This window comes from Lonchura striata, chromosome 5, assembly GCF_050655825.1.
Source record: "Lonchura striata isolate lonStrDom1 chromosome 5, ASM5065582v1, whole genome shotgun sequence".
NCBI lineage: Eukaryota > Metazoa > Chordata > Aves > Passeriformes > Estrildidae > Lonchura > Lonchura striata.
The window spans coordinates 38958403-38980081 of NC_140707.1; the positions used below are offsets into that span (position 1 = coordinate 38958403).

The window sequence follows — 21679 nt, forward strand, 5'->3', positions numbered from 1 at the left end:
AACTACAAAGAGGTATACAATACACAAGAGCTCAGGAGAGCTTTACACTTGCACTAAGGCTATGTGTGAAATGTAAACCAATGAACACATGCATGCATTATTTGAATAGAAAAACTTAAGGCACATTAGATATATCAGAAAGGGCATCATACACATATCTACATATAACATTTTAACATATCTCCTATATTGTGCATATTAGGCTATATCATAAAGCCAGGGTAAAACAAGGGATATTTGTTCTGTCTCATGACTTTTAAGCACGTAAATACATGTCTGCATATATGTGCATGCATTTATATACCTAAAAACACAAACACAAAAATAGTTATTTGAGGCTTTGCCTACATACACATTACACATATTTACCTATCTGTAACTTTGCACACTGCCTACTAATCCAAATCTCTAATCTCAAGTAAATCTTACCTATTACTGCAAGGAAACAAACCACAAAGTATCCAAGAATCCTTCTTCCAGGTGAATGACCTCTATCTGACTCTAAAAACATGTTTCTGCCACTGGTATGACAGCCTTATTTGTATCTATGCAACAATGCAAGTCAGCTTCTGAAGTCCTCTGGGAACCAGCTGCTTGCAATTTTACACTAATGCCTTTGATCATTAATCATTCATATCATCTAACTGATGCGGAAATCAAACCCGCAGACCCCAGCTTTACCACAAGGCTTCCCGGACAGCTAGAGTCAAGGTCAGTAGCAAGGCCTTTGTTCAAGGACACTGACACGTGTCACACTTCAGCAGTACAATTTGTTTGCTATTGCATGAATAAAGGGTGTTTGAAGGTATTCAATATATAAATACACACACATATTTAGGGGGTATTTTAAATATTATTACCTACTCAATGTAATCTGAAGAAGGTATACATACAGCTAGAGAGACTTCTTGGCTCACTGTGTCTCCTCCACTTTTGCAAAATACCATGTCATACACACAAAGATGCCTACAGCTATGGTATGTAAAGACATATGACTTCCTGGGCCTCACTACTCTCTACAGTGACTTCTCCAAACTTCACTTTTCTAAGAATTAGGAACCACTCTCTAACACCAAAATTGCTGATATCCATCACAAATTTATCAAAATTTGTGTGCACACCAGTACTAGCTTTTGCTCAGTTAAACACTTGTTTCTAGTCCATGCTGTGCAACCAGGCCATGTTTTCTGAAGACAGGAGATGACAAAAAGGGAAGAATATACCATGACCTAGAAGAGGTCATTGTCACTGGCCTTTTACATAATACTGCTGACACCTATGCCTGCCCTGAAAATACTTCTCCAAGACACTCTGGGATTTGTGATTTTCATTGCTATTGCTCATAACTGGACTATGACTTCCTATGACTTACCACTATACTCTGGACTCTGTGCTGCTCCTACCTGACAGGTTTGTTGAACACAGCCATTCCCACCTCTGTCCCCCACTGTACAGCCTCTCTCTCTGTAAAACTAGATTTAATGCCCCTACTGTGATTACTATTCCCAGGATTTTACTGTATGAGGTATGGAAAGGAGAATTAGTGAATGCTACCCCTGTTATAGGAAATGACAAGAAAGAATCCCCTAAATAAAAATCAGTCAGCTCTGTCATAATTACAACCACAATTTAACCAGGCATTTCTCCCTCTCTGTGCAACACCTTATGCAGTCAAAGTTGTTGACACAATAAATCAGCTGAATGGAGAAACTAGCAAGGTTTCAAGAATAGGCCAGCTCCTGTTTACAAGCAAGGCACATGAGTATTTGCAGTGATAAATTACCTGAAACCTCCTTGTCAAAGTGCAATACAGAAGTGCAGAGTCAAAGGTCCTCCACTGCCTAACCTGTGTGTCAACACATTTTGGTAACAAGACTAGGTTTAAATTTACTTTCCAGCAGTAACAATGCTAGTTTGGAGATTATTTATCCAAAATTGTGCCTATTTCAGTTCCTGAAGCCTCAGTACATAACTCTCAAATTCAGTCCTAGTTTAATTTTGGCTTACTGCTTTTAGTCTGGAAACAGAGTGAAAAAAAAATAAAAATAAATCAGGAAATGTTGAGAGTAAGATGACTTAAAATGCCATAAAGTAATCTCTAATGACAGTACAAAAAAATCCTTGGGTAAAATTTGAAGTCTGGAGGTCTGCAGTGTTATCAACTCATGCCTTATCATCATCAATTTACAGTTTTATGTTAAAGAACCAGCTACAAAACAGAAGCAACTGTGTGAAAAACTCAGATTTCATGTATAGAAATAAGGTTCAGAAAGCCTTTACATGTAGCAGAATCCTGAAATATAACTCAAGAGACTCAAATAAAAAAAATGTCAAAAGTATTCAACAGTTAAAATACATTTTAAGCTCTGCTATCTCTCAGAAAAACAGCATGAAATCTCAAAGGAGTTAGGAAGCCTCAAAAAATGATGCAGACTGCTTTCTTTTGATAAAAAATAAGTTGTATGCATGAAATCCATCTCACTTTAAAATGCCTCAGTATTTGCTTTCTTTACAAAAAGTCATCATTTGGACTATACCTTAACGAGGCTCATTTGCTTTTGGTTGCTTGGACAGTGTCCTGTTGAGATGGTTTTTCATAGCACAACTTAATAGCAATTGAATTACAGTCTCTGCAGTTTTCTGACTAGCTCAAAATACCAGTACTATATTTTTTAATGTGAACAGTTAATTTAACAAGAGTCTCTTCCCTCATCCTTCTGTTTCATGGTCCATACATTTTTTGGATGCATAAGCCTGTCTTTACAACTGCTTGTTCTCTCATTTCCTGCCCAATCGGCCAGGTCTGACAGCAACACTCCTGCTACTTGACATGGCTGGAACGCTGGAATTTGCCTGGAGAAAATCTGCAAATGTAAGGCTGCTTTCCTTTTGGTTGCATTTTTTTCCCCCTCAATTCAGATCTCAAATCAGCATTTAAAAAGACATGAAGGCTGCCAAGTATTGAAGGTAGCAAACAACTCAGATTTTTCTGAAAGCATCTTGTGGCAGCTGCAAGTTTGTGTTACATTCCTGAGAGCAGTAATTGCCTTTGGAAATTATATTTTCCTGCTTGTTCAAAAGATTTACCATGAGTAACCATAAAAATTCAAAATTTAACTCAGTAAGTGCCAACATTAGCAAGCAGATATAGAGGATATGTTTGGCAAAAAATAAGCAGAAATGGAAATCTACCATCAAATAATGCAGATAATTTCTTTGACAGTATACTGTGATATCCTTCAGAACATACATGCTCCACTGGTTCTAAAACTCTCTAAACAGCACAGTTTGCAAACTCTTCCCTGTCATAGGAGATCTCTCTCAGAAACAAGTACACCTTGTTATCCAATTTAGATTTTAATTTCTGTGTTTTCCATCCTTCTTGTTATATTCCCCAGGTACTCCTCCTTATTGGTATTTTCAGTTCTTATTTAGTCAAGCTCCAAATATTGTGATTTTTTTTTCACAGTGACATGAAAAATTTCCACCATCCTTTATGTAAGAAAATTTGATTTGCCAAATTATTTTGATAATAGGTCACTTAATAGGTCTGGTGTCAGAAGGTGTCCATGAACCATTTGTCTTTCAATACTGTCTGCAGACGAGGAATTTTCAGACGTGGATTATTGTAACAATGAGCGAAAGGGCCCATGAAACACAGTCACCAGCATGTGCAAGAAAGATTAATCAAAGGTGGCTGGATTTCAAGGGAATGTGACCAGCATTTAAAATCAATTTATATTTTTGTTACTATTTGCTAGTAGAGGTTCTTCTCCTCTCCTGGCTTTTATTGTGGCTTTTTCCTTCCATGCTGCAGTACCCACATGTCGTTCCCCCACCTTGCACAGCCCCCTAAATATTAGGCTAGCTCAGAGGTCCTAGGCTATGCGGGGAGGAATATCAGGAGATGGCAAAGATTTCCAAAAGAGACTCTTACCGCAATATATGTTGGTTCAGCTCTCTTTATTTTGTGATGTCCATGTGGAGAGCGGGGCAAAAGAGGATGAACAGGAAATGTCAGGGGTCTGTACAGACTTTGGACAGGGTGGGCTTCTCTGGCTCTCCGCCAACCCCATTGGGGCAGGAAGGAGGGGTCCAGGGTTATCTTGATCAGAGTCACAGGGTCCCAGGGAAGGGGAAATAGAGTGCTCATGAGCTCACTGTAACACCCACACAATGCTCGCAGACTGAAGTGAGGATGGGGATGTCACTCCCTGCTCCCATGCAAAGTAGGGTAGTGCATTCCAAACAGTTTTTTTAAGCACTGTGTATCTCTCTTCCAGTAGTAATTCCATCAAAAAATACATCGGCATCTTCTCCAGATGTGGCCAGATTTAGTGTACTCGCAGAGTACTTAAATGGCAATGCAGTGTCTGCAGCACCCTTACACCTCCATTGGGTACCACTGTGCCACGCAGATAAATAACAGCCCACCCTTCCTGCAGCACCACCTGCAGCCCTGTGAGAGCCCAGGGCTCAGCACTGAGATGCACAGAGAGACGAGAGGACACACAATTCCACAAGAGTGGAATGCAGCTTGCTTAATTATAAATGTCTCTCCTATGATGCAAGTACCTGACAGCTAGGTACCCATGATTGCCACTGGAGACCTGGTCAATACAGTTCATGTAGATGGGCTACAGTTCATCTTAACAAGGGTAAGGTGAGGCAAATCGTACCCTAAACACTGATTACTGTAACAAATGCATCTGCACTACTCAATTCATACACAGGTGTTATCCAAAACAGTGGAGCAACATTGAGTATCTTGGATTAAAAAAATAACGTCCTTTACGAATTGATAAATATCAACCCCTGAAAGGTTAACACTGGAAGTAGAAGAAAATAAGACTTGTCTCATTGAGACCATCTGCTGTAGCAATCAAAGCAGTTAGAATTCATTTGCTTGCAGGAGTCCATAGAGAATATCGTAAAGTAACTGGAGCCAAAATAAATTAGTTTATTTTGTTCTGCATGGCCAAAACCCATCCCACTTAGTTTTACCTACCTAAAGAAAGAGCCTGTTTCAGGCTTTCCTCCATAAACAAAATAGAGAGAGGTTGCTCCACAGGGACACTCAATACCACCTAAGATCTGGTTTGCCCTCTAAATGTGTCTACCTTTCATTAGCGACTAAAAGAAAACCAGGCTACAACAAAGCTGTTGGCACATGAATTTCAAACAGACCCCAGAGACTCTCAGTAAACCAAGTATTAAAGAAACTATTAACAATTTGAGGTTCTACTTGCAGGGCTTTCTATCCCAAAAACCCTCAAACATGACAGTTATGATAAGCAACAAGACAGTACACACTCAGAGCAGGATTTACTGTGGTTCCCCTGTTAAAGACCATTCTTATTTATTCTTCCTAAGGGGGATCAACAATTGCACCTTGGGATCACTTGGGATTCTACTGTGACACAGTACCAACCCTGAACTGTAGGGTATTCTGGCAGATTGTGTTCAATATTTCAGAGAGTCCAGTGCAGTGTTTTTCTCATTCATTACTGGCAATCAAGCCATTTGAAAGCAAATGAGAGATGAAGAGCTAAACATTCATTTGGAGAGAGGACAGATAATCAAAAGAATAATAGTCCTGTCTCATATTTTGCATATGATTTTTCAACACTAAGGAACATAAAATTGATGTGTAATATATTTCATTAATATCAAACTATTATTAAAATATCAAATAGCACCAACTACTAATATTAGAACCAATACCTAAAATAATGTAAATTACATTTAGAAAGTCAATCACCAATGAAAATTTACTCTGAAAAATAGGTAATATCCACATTTTTTTGTCACAAAGCAATGGAAACACTCAGCAAAAAAAAACCTGACAGGCATGTTAGCTTAAAATTGACAATACAGAATACTGCATTACTGCACAAAGCATGGGGCATGCTATTCTAACAGACAGCTATGTATTTTGACAGGTGTATTATGAAAGGCTGGTATTACTGACATCAGAGGAAAAGCAGTAATAAGAGATGTATCAAATAATATGAGTAGATTCCCCATTAATACCACAGAACTCACAACCTCTATTCTACATGACAATAAGGAAATATTGAAAGGCAAAGAAATGGAGAAATCCTAAAGTGGAAATGCTGTGAAATGAATAGAAAGTGAGGCACACAAATAATGTTTTCAAGAGCAAGTAAGTGGATACTCTACAGACTCACAGATTGAATGCCCTAACTCTAGATCATGCAAGCAGACATTTCCTTCACACCCTGTATCTACTTCAGCCTACTGGGGTGTTGGACTTCCCAGCAAACAGGTTGGAAAAAAATAATCTGACTAACCAACTACTGCTACTTCCAAATTAGCAGCCAAAGTGTGTTCATAACACATTCAAAACAAACAAGCCTACACATTACCCAGAAATTTTTACCATGTTAACAATTCCAGATTCCAAACCAAATACACAACAACTAAACCAAAATTATGGATATCAAAAAGTAACACTTTAAACAACTCATGCTACATACAAAACCTAAATTATTTTCTCGGCATATGAAAGTCATCAAGATTGCAGTCAAGCAAGCAGAAAACATAACCATGTACCTTCAACACATTTCATTAATTTTAGCCAGGATCATACTACACAAGGCAACTTGATCTGAGCTACCACTGTAGCTCTTAACAGAATGGTAGCTTATTTAAGCTATGGAAGAAATTTCTTTCAGAACCATACTGCACTTCTGCATACTGCATAAGAAATATTTTGCAGGCTAAATAAAATGTATTTACATTATTTCATTAAGCTTCAAAAATACTAAAGATGTAGGATACAACTACCTCAAAATAAAAAAATGCCTTTGCAACTGGGTCAATAGATAGCTTTCCTTCATCTTTTATGCTACCTCCAAAGTACTTCAGAATAAGACATTTTATCATGGTGAAAGAATGCTCTTTAACATCATACATTGCTGTTATTTCCCCGTTGTCTAATTCATTTTTCCCTAGCACTTTCCCTAGCTCTTTTTTTAATTTAAGCAAGGCATGGGAAGTAAGAAAAATGACCTATAAAGAATCAAACTGCTAATTACACAAGAAACACAGTATAAATACAGGACAAAAAGTACCAAAAGACTGCTGTATGGAGGCTGCTATGTGCTTAGTATGATAAAACTTGGAAGATATCTACACTTATTTTAGCCAGCTGAGGCAAACTTGAACAATTACCTAAAGACATATGACAGAAAGTTACAAATTTCAAGTTATTAGCTTGTCATCAGCTTCCAAGCTCTCAAATGGTATAGTTTGAAACACTTACTTTCCTGAAAACTCCTTCAGCTATGCATCCTAGCAGTCAAATATAACTCTGACTTCAAAAGAGGCATGGGATTCTTTCATGAATCAACCACATAGAAATGGGATTTTTGCCACAGGTTCAAATCCTTACCTTTCTGTAGACTATCATGTTTGGAGAACTCTCCTCTGGGTCAGCAGTTTCTGCACTACTCGGATCAGTGGGTGCTTGGGCCATGTTTGCCTCTCGTCGCTCAGACTGCAAGGACAGGAGCAAAAGTCAGCATCACTCCAGGCTGCAATGGAACATGGTAAGGACATGCAACTGCCTCCCAGGCAGACATACAAGGATGCTGCAGAGGGAATCACACTCCTGTCTTCACCCCATGCAGGATTTTATCAAACTGTGTCAGAATTGACTGGTTTATGGGATAACACCCCAAGAACAAGGACCACCAAGTGACACGCAGCTATGGTTTGGGTCATCACACACACACATTTCTCCCAAAGCTCTGAAGTTTTATCATAAACCCTTATTCAATAGAAGAATATCCAATTTATACCTCATACACTTCCTCACTATATAGCACTGTTCTAGAAGTTTGACTGTTCTAGAAGCTTTGAGGTACCTACAAAGAAAAAGCCAAGGCGCCTTGCTGTGTGGCAGAGTGAAACCCCACTGTAACGGCAGGTACAGGAGACTGTAAGGCACACTGACAGTTCTTGCCTGCAGACACTCCAAGCCCCTTCCAGCTCTCCACAGCCCCAGAGCAGCAGCCAAGAACCAGGGAGGCATAGCTGCTTGCTCAGAGTAAACAGCTTCCCTCACCTCTTCTCCTGACACAGCCAGGAAGAGGCAATAGAATATAGGCAGACAACCATAAATAATATTCCTTATCTTCTAGAAGCACAGAACTGGAACTGCTGCCTCATCTCCTCCAGGTCATGCCAGCCTTGAGGCAACAGAATTATTAAAAAAAAAAAAAAAAAAAAAGGACCTGGTACAGAGTCAAATGCTATATTCTATATTTTAAGTTTTTCTTCCACCAGCACATTTGACAAGTAGCATTTAAATTAGAGGTTGCTGTGGAGCTGTGTGGTGACCTTTCCTAACCTAAAAAGTAACATTGCTTTGTACAGACATTGGCATTAAAACTGTCTGACAAGTTCAATTTCTTTAACATTGAAAGTACTGAAATATCCAATCTCAACGTATTTCATTAAAAACTGAGAACAAAAAAAAACCAAAATCTATGTCCACATGAGCATAACCTATGCATTAATTTCTAAAACACAGTTCACCATTAAACTGTCTCCCTTATTTAAAGAAATACTCCTTCCTTTACCTCCTTTCACATTGCCACAGGCAGCAATGTGCCCCAGCATATAATATACATACATAGCATACTATTATATGTTTAATACATTCCTGAGCCATTCTAGCTGTCAGTTATCAGCTCCCAAGGACAAGTCAAGAGCCTAGAATCAGACAAGCTCAGACTATATCCCAGCTCTGTCCGTTCTCAGCAGTGAAAAGTCCACTGTGGTAACATGGCATCCATCACTAGAGCCAGAAGCACCTGACATACCCCCTTTAGGAAAACCTAAAAGAAACCAAGCTTAAATAATCTACATCAATCCAGAGTCATTCATCTTCTTCTTCTATAAGGTATGCATGCACACACACAAGTGGACACAAATGCATATGTACATGCATAGACCAATTTGGAAATTCAGTAACACAGTTCAAGGTTGAGTTAGACAATATATATAGATCACCCTTTAAAGGCATGTTCAGACCAATTTTATATTTACACTATTATATATATTACAGATACTATTTTGTATTTAAAGAACATAAATTTATTTTAACCTTTATTAAACCTCATGTCTTCCTAGAAGCCCAAACACTACACTATTGTGCCAGGTTGTGAGCTAAACAGGAAATGAATTAAATTCTCTGAGCAAAGTTATTAGATGCAAAAACAATTAAACAGTACAAATGATGAAGGATAAAGCATTTTGAAATTATAGGACTTGAAATTATTTACACAAATGTGCATTTTCACAATACTTCTTGGTTGTGATTTCAAGGCACTAAAGAATTAGGCTCTAGGTTATCATCACTCAGTTGAATGGAGCAGGAACTGGGTTGAGATTTTATGTAACTTTCTGAAGGCAATTACAAAGCAGAGTTGAAAGCATATGTCAAGTCACACAAGTTTCAGCTTCACCTGCAGTATATAAAGACCACATTCACCACTTACATTATGTGAGATTTTATATGTATGCTTTAAAAGACAACAATTACAAATAACTTTCAATTCAGAAATGCTCTTAAAAGAACAAAATGACAATTTCTAACCAAAAAGCCCTCTGCAGTATTGCTTAGCTGTATTTCACTCATTGCATTATTCACTTTGATTGTCCACATTTACAAATTCTGTTGTTCTTGTTATACTGTCAGCTCACTTGATCTTTTCTAGTACTTCCATATTTTCCCCCACAGCACTTCTTGAAGCTTTTCATCTACTCCAGTACAAGATGATAACATCATGTACAATATGCAGTAGTAGCTGGCCTGCTGTTCACAGTGACATTGAGGGAGCCATTAACTTTGAAGATCTACATAAGCCTAACATGTAGATAAGGTAATCAATACAAGTGAACCAGTCTGTGGTTGGAAGGCAGAACTTTGCAAAAGTGATTCTCACAAGTGCCCAGCATCTGCTGCTGGATTTCAGTCAGAAAAAGCAGGAGCAGGGCCCCCTTTGCAAGAGTGACGGCAGGATGAACATCTCAGAGAACAAGGCTGGGGACAAGGCAGGACTGAGGTGCAGTGTGAAGCAGAGACAAGTGTGGAGACTCCCTCCACACAGCCCAGGCACTGCTGCTGTTGCTGTGATGAGCCTTAGCAGACCAAGACAGGGTCCCTGAGGAACTATGAGGACTCTGACCATTGTCCAAGTTTTCTTTCCTTTCCTTTATACCCTTTTTAAAAGCACAAACATCTTTCTCACTCATGTTCTACAAGAAAAAGAAAAACTAGAGATAAAATAAAACAGTGACACGACAGGCATGTTCTTGGATCTTCAAGGTGAAAGCACAGCAATGCTGGGTCCCATGGATTCTAGTACACCTGTGCTTTTTAACATATGGGAGTTGAATGGAGCTCAGCACCCAGTGATGCAGGACAGCTGCTCAGAACCACAGAATGGTTGGTGTTTTGGATAAGACCACTGGAGGTCATATGGTCCAACCTTCCTGCTCACATAGGGAGCACATCACTCAGGACTGAGTACAGACAGCTTTAGAGGCACGTTACTCAGGATTGAGTACAGACAGCTTTCATCTCCAGTGAGAGAGACTTTGCACCCTCTGTGGGCAACTGTTCCAGTGCACTCTCACCTGCACAGTAAAGTTCTTCCTCATGTTCAGGTGGAGCTTCCAATGCATCAGTTTCTGCTCATTGCCTTGGCACCCCAGAGAAGAGCCTAGCTCCAACCTCTTGGTACCCTCCCTTCAGATACTTAAATACATTGATGAGGTCCTCTCAGTTGTCTCTTCTTGAGGCTGAACAGGCCCAGCTCTCTCAGCCTTTCCTCACAAAAGACATGCTCCAGTCCCCTCCATCTTCATAGCCCTTTGCTGGACCCACTCCAGGAGCTCCCTATCTCTCTTGTACTGAGAAGTCTATAACTGGACACAGCACTCCAGATTTGGCCTCACTGGGGCTGAGTAGAGGGGCAGAATCACCTCCATCGACCTGCTGGCAGTGCTCTTCCTAATGCAGCTCAGGATGCCACTGTCCTACTTGGTTGGTCACAAGGGCACTACTGGCTCATGGACGATTTGACCACCAGGATGTCCATATCCTGCTCCAGAGGATTTGTTTGCCTGCTGCAAACACAATGAGACTGTCCATGGTCAAAGTACTGCTTTTTTTACCCTACTACTATGTTAACATGCTGCATTTGCAACCTTTAATTAATGTAATTGTATGTAAAAGTCTACCTCTGACTTGCACAGTCCTCTCCTAAGAAAAAAAACAAAACAAAACAAAAAAAAAAAAACTACACAATTTTTTCCTCTCTGTCAGCCCAGTCTACTCCAGATGCAAGCAGGAAGTCAACCCCAAAACACTACACAGAATGAAAACAGAGTTTGCCCTCCAAATCTTTCTCTAAGCATGTGTTTTTCATGTATCAGCCAGAAGTGAATCCAGCTTAGCCTTATAAAGAAATTTCAGCTACACTTAGCTAAGAAGAGTGAAAACAAAGATTTTATGTAGTTTGTTTTTTGTTTTTTTTTTAATAAGCTTCTAGCTTAATTAAGACAGCCTCCAGCTAAGAACCTCACCAATTACTATTTAAAGAGCGCTGTCAGCTCCTCCCTCCTCTGGGCAGTTTGCTGTATTATCAGGGCTAACTCATCCCAGCCCGAAGCCATACACCAGCAATCAAAATCCAAATGGATGTCTTCAAAAAAATAAATAGTCTCTAAATTTCAACTTTCATGTTCAAAGCTGCTGTTTTCCCACAGCTGTTTTTCTGACAATAGCCATGCTTGCAGCAATCTGGACTCCTCAGCACCAAAAGTGATAAAAATTGAAAACCATTTGTGCTACCCATTCTCTCACTCTGCCACACACAAGGACAAAATCAGCAGTCTTTAACTTCTTGTTTATGGATAAGACGGCCTATTAAGCCTTTGAAAAATATTACCAAAAATATGCTAAAAAGAGAGGGTACATTCTCCTCTCACTGATTTTTTTTTCCTTTTTATGTTTTATTTTTTATTATAGAACATTTCTGCTTTTCCCCTAAGAAACATAAGCACACTGGATTATACAGGCAGCTGCTGACAAAATGCACTGAATCACAGTAAGAGTCCTATCTCTTGCTCTTATCTGATCAGGCTCCTCACTCTCCCAAAAACCAGAAGCTGCAAAGAGATAAGACTCCCATATGTCATGAAAGGATGAGTGAACTTTAAGGTGGAACAACCAATTGAAAATAAGCTCTGAAAATCAAGAAAATATTTTTTTTTAGTTTACCTTTTAAGTTTCTCATACAGAACTGTAATTAGAAAATGTCAAAGAAAACTACCTTTACATTTTAATCCAGCATTTAATCCCTGTGTATGTGTAAATTCAGTGAAAGCATCTGAACAGTAAATTAAAAGATTCTCTTTAGTGTTCTCAAACACCTTGATTGCTGTCAGAAAAGACCATTGGAAACAAGACTGCTGTAAGAAACCTCTTACAGACAGAAAACCCCATGTGTTTCATAGAAATTAGCACACCTAGAAGGTCTCATGGACTCTGAGGTTTTTACATAATAGAGAAAGAAAGAAGTACATTATCCTGCAAAACTATTTATTGAAAATATCACCTGGATTTAACATACCAATACAAGGTCACATTTCAGCTTCTATTCTGCATTGCAATAAAAAAATTGTAAACTTAATATCCAAAATTTGCAGTGCAAAACATTTCTAGCATATGTGAGATAAGATAGTTTTTTAAAATAGGGGAAAACTGGATCACAGAAAACAGAATCAGCTAAATTAATTCCCATGGAGATATATATCAGGACTGCTCAGCTGAAATATAATTTTGGGTGACAATATGTGAAAATTACCTTAATGCTATGTAATTAATATATTTCAAGGGTAGCTTGCAATTGACACATAGTGTTAATATCAAACCATGAGAGATTTAGTGCTTTAATACACAATCATAGAGTAAATGACAATTTTATGTCATTAATACTAGGTCATTTTTTTCTAATTAGGGAAATACAACTAGACTACATGACTTTTCACATGCCTGAGAAATAATATAGCCATATGCCTTGCTGAACTCAGAATTACCTAATAGGAAAAATCTCTATGTGATCTGCTAGAATATTTAGATCAAACAGGTCATTATTAAGGTGACAGGAAGGAAGAGACAAAAGGAAAAATCACTTACACTGAATTCAATTAATCTCCATTAATATTAAGTTGATATTTCACATCCATTATGTAAGTCTCTCTAAAATTGCACTGGGAAGAAATAGTTGTGTTCATATTCTTTTTCTGGTTAATTATTACTTCATTAAAGCAGGACTTGGGCATGCCATGAAAGTTGTGTATACTGGAAGGCAACACACAGCCTATCATTAAGCTGATCCTGTTGACCAAGGTGAATACACTAGCCAGTGGATCCCCAGGCTCTACCTGGGATCTCCTCTGCTTTTAAGTGGCGTAGCTCAGTCCAAACACCGCACAGTTCACCTCTACTTTTCCTTCAGAAGTAAACCCACAAAATTAGAGAAATAACTTTCCAAAGAGGAACTGATACAACACCCATCTGAATGGACCAAAGCCAGGAAAACTGGAGCTGAGATCAAAACTCCACCATCTTCACCAGTTCCTTTCTGGGAAACACTGGAGCTACCACATGGCACATCACCACCATGTCCAGCAGGTCAAGACTCTGTAAGTGTGTCCTCGCCTGAGCCTGATGAGGAAGACCTAAGTCCTACACACAGGGAGCTACGCCACAGACAACAGTGACAGAGCAAAGGTCTGGCTCCACCCTGGACACCATGACACCGCTCCCCTGCAGCGGAGGGGCAGAGAGGGAAGTCTGCTTTCAGTCAGTGAAGTATAGCTCCCAAACCACCTAAAAATCCTTCAATCCTTTGTTTTGGACATCAAATTGTAACTGAAGTTACTCTGAAAATAGTTTCCTAGTAGAAGATCATCCCAGACCTTCTGCCCCTCCTTGCAAGTGGTGAGCATTGCAGTACTATCAACAATATTCAGTTTGTTGCCTTTTTTAAAGAACAAAGTATAAACACTTCCAGCAGCTGCACTTAATGTTAAACTTTTTGCCAAACAAATTCCTCTTTGTTTGTGGGAAAGCAGTTTAGTTCCCACTGGGAGAATTCAAGGGCTCTAAAGGACCCCATTCCTCCTCTTTCTAAGGCACAAGCTCACAGGGAGCTCCAGGCTGAAGCACAGGAGCTCAACACTTTTCTCAGTCTATAACTGGCAGGATGAAGGATGGGCACACATCTAGGCTAGAGAACAAGCCAAGATTTTTCTGCCTCACTCTGACAGAGCAGGAAGAGAGAACCCAGTTCCAGGACACTCCTTTTTTCTTCTTTTTAGGGAAACCGGGATCTTGATGAAGACTGGGATTTCCCATTTTTACTACTCTTACAGACAGCAGTGCCCTTCCATAACCAAGTGCTTCTCCTGTGGAAAACTTGCCTCAAAACATCCTACAGGTATGTCTACATTTCCACAGAGTACTAGGGCAGGGAGCAAGTTCTGGGCTTCTGATCAGACACAGCGCTTAATTGCTAGTTTGCTCACAGGTTCCCTTTTGTAGAGCTCCAAACCTAAGCAGACACAAATTTGCGAACACAGTTCTCCACCATCAACACTTGCTCTCAAGAGTCAGGATGCATCGTCTTACACAAGGTAGGGGCTCCTACTTCATCCATGGTCTTAAGCAATTGTCTCTCTGAGACACCTGCGGTAGTGCTCACGCTGTCACTAACAGACAACACTCAGGATGGACAGTTCCAGTTGTTCCATTTGTGTGAGCCACTGGTGATCCGCCTCAGTCACCTGGCAGGTAATCAGACTGCTTCTTGATAAGCCATACAAGTGGATTACTTTCCTCCCCTTTCCCCAGCTTGCCATACGCTCCATTTTGATTTTATATATTTCTAAATCTGCACGTGTTCTTAGCTTTTCTAGCTTTTCTAAAAATACTGTCTGGATCTGGATGTTGCATCCAGGAAACATAGGGGTGGAAGTTAATATAAAGTAATTTTTGGCATTTAACTTTGACTAGGTCCTGACTTCCCAAGAAAACCAGAAGGAAAAATTGAATGGAGATGGACGATAGTGAATATTGACATACAAATTGCTGGTTAACTAGGCAACTTTTTCCCTTTATGAAATCAATTGTTAAAATGGGCACTTACATACTAAATTTACTTTTAATGGACCAGAATTATTCTATACCAGGAAGAAACTGCTTCCAATACATCCACTTCTCTTCCAAAGAATTCAGGAAAAAAAAATGCAACATTCATCGGTAATCAATTTCCTTTCCAATAAAATAATACTGCTGTGAGCACAAGGCCTCTTGGAGAGGCTCTGAGCCAACATGCTGTTACCAAGGATAGCTACAAAGAATGTGATAGCAAGTATATGCTGAATATTTTACTAAAACAAGTGTCAGTGCTATATAAATTTGGAAATGCCAAGAGATAGCTATAGCTCAAATTTGAACTTCATGTGTATTGGTGAACCCAAACCACAGCAGTAATTATTCAGCAATATCAGCCTGCAAGGAGCAGCAGTTACAAAGCTGAAGCTGTATTTTGTTGTTCTGCAACAATGCCAAATTATTGGCCAGAATCATTCCCTGTGGAAAATGGCCAACTGTACTGATAATACAGAGCTTAACGGTGACTTCTAATCCATTCTCCAATATAAACCTTCCACTGGATCAGTTAAGGTGTGCTAAGAGCACCCTGTTCTTTGAAGCTGGTCAATCAAATACACCATCTCTGAAAGCGCCTTGCCTTTATTTACCATAGGAAATACTAATTGCAAGTACAGTAAGCTATTTCTGGGGCATGGGCTGTACTTTGTATTTTGCATTGTATCCAGTAAGCTGAAAACAATTGAAGAAAATTGGTTCAAATATAAAACTGAATGAGAAGATACACACAATAATGGATGCTCTAATACAGACTGATAAGAAAATACTAAAATTTGAAAAAAAAAAACCTAAACAAATAAAACATAGGCCTCAGTGCTTGTTAGACTCCAAATTCAGGTTTACTCCACCTAAACTCCCTGTTCCCAACAGAGGTTGCTGAAATTCTCTTCAAGCAATCTTACGCAAGTTCATAGAAGCAATCCAGCCCCGCATTGATCAGCAACTGCATAGTCTCATTTAAAATGCCCCAAAGTGCTGAGAGTTCTTGCTGGTTTTCATTCTCAAGAGATGGAAAATTGCAAGTACCCTTGCAATCAAATAAAATAGGAAATTTGCTACCCAAAAGCACAGGTGTCCTTGAAGATGTGTCACCATGAAATACCCTTGGTGCAAATGAACACAACTGGTTGTATCCCACCTACTTCAACGACATGATGCAATATACTATGATTTCACTGCCCTGCTGTTTATCACAACAGCACACAGCCTTTTCAGATGCAAATTACACACAAATCACTTCAGTAATTGCAATGTAAGAAGCACTTAAGCCACTCCTGAATTAGCTAGCTCAAGCCTGAACACCACACATCCACACAGTTCAGCAAAGCCTACAAATCACAGCTCTGTGGTTCATTTAACCTGAACTTCCCAATGCCATATCTGGACTGCTACAAATACCAATATACACTATAAATACTAATATACTTGACTACTGCAACTCTTAGTATAATATTCCTATTAAAGACAGTGAGTTTAATTGAGCTAATACATGTCTCTGCCAGATGGCTCTTACACTGGTGAATGCAATCTAAAACTAGTTGCTCATCTGTGACACAAGCAAATAGTATTTTCTTTTACAAAGTGATAAATTAAATCATAGTGAAATTAAGTGACTTCCCACAGTCACAGAACAAATGACAGAGCAATAAATTGGACATCTAAACCATGACTTTCAAACCATTACTTAACATTTGCTCAACACACATCCTCATAGCATGGTAGGCCTGTAGCATGAGGATCTTTAACTACACTGTGAACCTTTCACTGCTGATGCCAGTGCCTAAGAGCGTGCCTAAGAGCACAATGAAAAACATGAAATATTGTCCTTTACCATCAGGATAATGTTTATAATGTGTAAGTGAAGATTCCTGCAAAACTGCAGCACTAATTCCTGCTCACTGCCTCATGGTGCCCACCACCCCTGTGCAGGCAAAGGGCAGTACCTGTGCTGCTGAGTCTAGGAAGACACAGCTGATTCCAGCACCACAATGCAGAGCTCCTGGGATGTCAGAGTGTCAGAACCTTATTGCTCACTGAAATTTTAATCTTCTTCTCTTTCCTTCTTTCCACATTCTTTGCCACCCGCTGCAGAGATGTTAAAAAATAGTATGAGATCTGATGCAACGTAAGTGGGTAGCAGCAGTCTCTCTTGACTCCACAATCTTTCTAGAGCTTGACAACCAACAAGAAAAATGCTTTCTTTCTACTCTTCATAGATAGAGCACAACAACAGAGATTAGTTCATTCCTCAGTCACCACAATATGCTGGAAACACTAACTAAAATCATGAAAATGCCTTTTCATGGTAAAACTTATATAGAGTAAGTAAATGCTATGGATATACTAACTACATCCAGTATAAACTTTAAATGTCACTATTGAGGGAAAGTTGCAATCAAACCATTTAGAATTCTCCATGATACATCTATTGTTATATTTTCAAAGATATAAAGATACACCAAATTTTTCAAAGTACTCTAGCCACCTCTAAACACCCATAAATCCACCATGACCAAAATGCAAGCATTACTCTCACAGTCACCAGACAGAAAGTTAAAAGAATAGAAGGTTAAATAACGGAGACATAAATTGCAGGGGGAAAATAGCTTTAGAGATATAGGAACATAATAATTCAGTTCAGAATACTAAGATTTGCAACTATATTTAAGTGTTCAAAGATGCAAAGAGGAAATTTGTAGCCTGAGGAAGTCAGATGTGTAACTCCACAAGAACAAAGTGACTTACCAAATGCTTCTGAAAAAAACCACCATCACCACCTACAGTTTCTGAAATGTGCTTGGCCAGCACAGCTATGGTCAGCTTGTCTCATGCAGACTAAACTGCAAATGAACAGGGTTAAATGTACTATTACACCTTCAGTAATAGCACAGGGCCACCATGCTGCTTGGTAACTTCACAAGGCAGAGTGCTATCTTACACCACACTGGGGACAGCAGTTCAAATTCTGACATGAAGAAACACCCTTCCTAATCGTCAACATCATTTTCTTATTCTACCCAAGTTTTCTTTCTAATTACAATGCCATGGTGTGAATTGACATAAATAATAATGCAACCATTAAGATGATGAAAAGAGTGTCAGGCAGAAACAGGAACACTTCAGTTCTGACAATTAAGTGCAATATTTGTTACCTAAAATAGCCCAGGGCTGCTCAGTGAAGGGGACCTGTTTGTTTTTACAATATCTCCTCTACAGACCCAAGGTGTGCTTCCAGAAACTGAAGCTTCAGTAATGAGCACAAACAACAGAATAACCCATCATAAGGGCAATCTGTACTCTTGTACCATTAGGCATGGGAAGAGCAGTTTGCCCTTGTTCTGCTGCTACTGTATAACTGGAGTGATTGATTTAGATATCAAAGATATCCCCAGCCAAAGCCCCTGCATTTATTACCCCTTGTTCTTGAAAAGCTGAAGACTCATATCATTACTAAGGAAAGAAAAAAATCATCACTCCACAGCACCCTTGTATGTCTGTTACAAAGCCTGAGTCACGGCACTGCAAGATCCCGAAGTTTCACCACAGACTAACATAGTATCCCAACGCACCGTGTTAAAACGACACACTGCAGCTATTTTCTCCTCCTGCTACTCCACATATATTAGGTTCTTCTCTTCCCTGCCATCTGTTAGTTTGCTGCAGTCTGCTGGGACAGGACTGCCCTCTTCTTTTCTCCCCTTCTTGCCTGCTCGAATGGACGAGGACAACAAAGCCTAGCATTTCCTGTCCATACATTCAGCTTTCCTCAGCTGCCTCAGAAGCATTACCAAATGCAGAGTTACTGCCACAAAGGCAAAGTGCTCTGCTCACCTCTGTCGTACCAGTGTGCTCACCAGAACTACATGCTAGACACTGAAACACCTTGTAAGTAGTTGGCAATGAGGTAACGGCTGCTTTAAGAGGACACACCTTCTCATCTTATCCGTGGGCATCATTGATTAAAACAGGTATTTTTACTACCTGCACCACAGGAACTGTCAGAGAGAAACAAAGGTAAGCAGCATTGACAATTACTCCATGCAGCAACCTGCTGCAACTTTTCTTAGAAGGGAAGGGTAAGCAAGGGAAAAGAAAAAAAACAAAACAGAAAAATCAGGTGAACAGCAATCGTCTATTACCATAAACCTCAGTATAAGATGTGTAGCAAATCACTGTTTTTCCCTCTAATACCATTCAGAATGGAAAAAAGAAGGGCTGTCTAATCCATCACACTTGTAGCCAGTTAGGAAGGAAATTGGAATGGCTGTCATCAATTGTTCTATCATACAGGTCATTAGAAAAAGGAACAGCTCATCTAAAAATAAAGTCAATATTGGCTGAGTCTAAACAGCTTCTTTAGCATTTCACACACACGTTCAAGCAATGAACACTATTATTCTGTGCTTGTAACAATATGCCCCCAAGCCAATAACTGCTCTTCAACATCTGACCTCTTTTTAAAGCAGATTCACAAGGAAGTATAGTGAAAGTGCTCCAAATCAGCTGGTGAGAAAGTATTATAGATCATAACCCAACAGTAAACAATTCCTAAACCAATTCCTAGATCTTCTGGTCTGCAAGATTAGAATAACTCTGGCATTACAAGCTTACAAGCTATTAGTCCTTTCTGCAGAAACAAAGAGGAAAAGTAGCTTTCTTTGGGGTGGGAAACCACTAATATCTGCTGCAACACACCAACACAAAGGTGAGTTTTACAGTATGAATTTAGTGATCAAAGACAGATTTTCCTGCTTTCCAATACCTATACACTGGCAGTCAGCAAATAAAATTCAGTCAAAAGCAAATCATGCATATTTTTGATTTCAGGGAAGCATCATGTAGCACACAGGTTACAACTGGGATGCAGTTCTGCCAGTCCCTTACAGGTCAGCTGAAGGAAGCCCCGACTTACCTAGGCCGCCCCAGCGAGGTGCAGACGGGACGCCAAGCTCAGAGCTACAGGCGTAGTCAGCTCCTCGGAGCAGCAGCCTCGGCTGCTATTACGTCTGCAGCGTACAAGCGACAGCGTGCCGTTATTTATACAAAAATCAGCATCTTCCTCAGGAAAAAAAAAAAAAAAAAAAACACTTGAAGCTTCTTACTGGCCCTGCAACACACTCCTATATTTATGCCATCACATCTAGTGGCTAAGAAGATGCTTTCAGTGTCACAGGAGATTAAGGTTCTGGGAGGAGAGTGCCTGGCAGCTTTACTCACACACCAATCTGCCTCCACGCAAACGCACTTTGTCGGCGGATGGAAGTGTATTATTGCAATACACTACCGAAGCGAAACAATTTCCAAGTTTTCCCACAGGGCACCAGCTCCCCCTTCAAGCTGTACCCCAGCGCGTGCTCCCCCTCGTCCTTCCCCGAAAAGAAGGTTTTGTGCTGCGGTTCCTGGGCAGCGCAACTTGTTCCGTGTCCCCACCGAGCTCCGGTTCCGCCTGCACTGCCCTCATACCTGCCGGGACACCGCGTCCCCCGAGCCGCGCCCCGCACCGGCCGCACAGCGCCCACGCACCCCCTGCGCCGGGACCCGAGGCCGGGTCCCCTTCCTGGGGACCCCGCGGGAGGGCGAACCGCAGCCGCGGTGCTCTCGGGGGTGCGCACGGCCGGGGCACGGCCCGGGCTCTCCCCGGCCGGGCACCGCAGACAGACACGCACGCAGAACACACGCCTTGCACCTGCCCACTACTACCGACCGACCGAGAGCGAACTCCCAGCCCGGGGCTCGGGGATCCCGCTGCCAGGGCACAGCCGAGTGACAGCCACTCGCCACACAGATGCGGATAAGCAGGAAAAAGACGGCGAGAGGGAGCAGCCCACTTCCATTACCTTAGCAATCGCGTCGCCGCCGTCCCCTGACGCCCCTTCGACTCTCCTCAGAGACGGGGAAGCGCCCGCAGCATGGCGTGAGCCTGCGGGCGGGGCCGGCGGTCAGCCCGGGGCTCCTCTGTGCGCCTCTTCCGAAAACCTCCCGTTCTCCTCAGCGCCCCTCAGGCTGCGGCGAGGGCGGCGGCCGGGGCGAATCTGCCGCGACCAGAGCGCCGCGGGCACACCGCGCCACCCCGGCCCCTGCCGCCCCCCGACCCTCCGCCGAGCCCGCGCCGGGCGGGCGGGCGGGGGCGGTCCCGGCCCCGGCCCCGCAGCGCCCGCTGCGGGCGGCCCGGGCGCGCCGCCCTCGCCCGGCCCCGCCGCCGCTTTCCCCCGGTGCCGAGCCGGCTGCCCTTTGGCGGTGACGCGGGGGAACTTCAGCTCCCGCGTCCCGCCACCCCGGCCGCTGCTGGGACACTCGGCGCGGCCCCGAAGAAAGGCATGGAGTCGAAGGCAATCCTTGTATCTGTCCTGCAATCTTGTTTATGTATTGAGTCGCACAAAAATTAAGTGTTTGGCCAAAGTC

General features: G+C 41.2%; 1 protein-coding gene across 7 annotated transcripts in view; it reads right to left on the reverse strand.

Moving 5' to 3' along the window:
- Window positions 1-21398, reverse strand: part of RGS6 (regulator of G protein signaling 6) — a 249557-nt gene extending 228159 nt beyond the window's left edge. For 3 of the 7 annotated variants that reach the window (XM_031505011.3, XM_031505010.3, XM_085581969.1), the window contains exon 1: window positions 7418-7522. In XM_031505011.3, the coding sequence (XP_031360871.1) occupies window positions 7418-7501 (84 nt within the window). In that variant the 5' untranslated portion in view covers window positions 7502-7522. The other 4 variants (XR_014956012.1, XM_085581963.1, XM_085581962.1 and 1 more) reach the window with 4 other exon arrangements.
- Window positions 21399-21679: the final 281 nt, after the last annotated feature.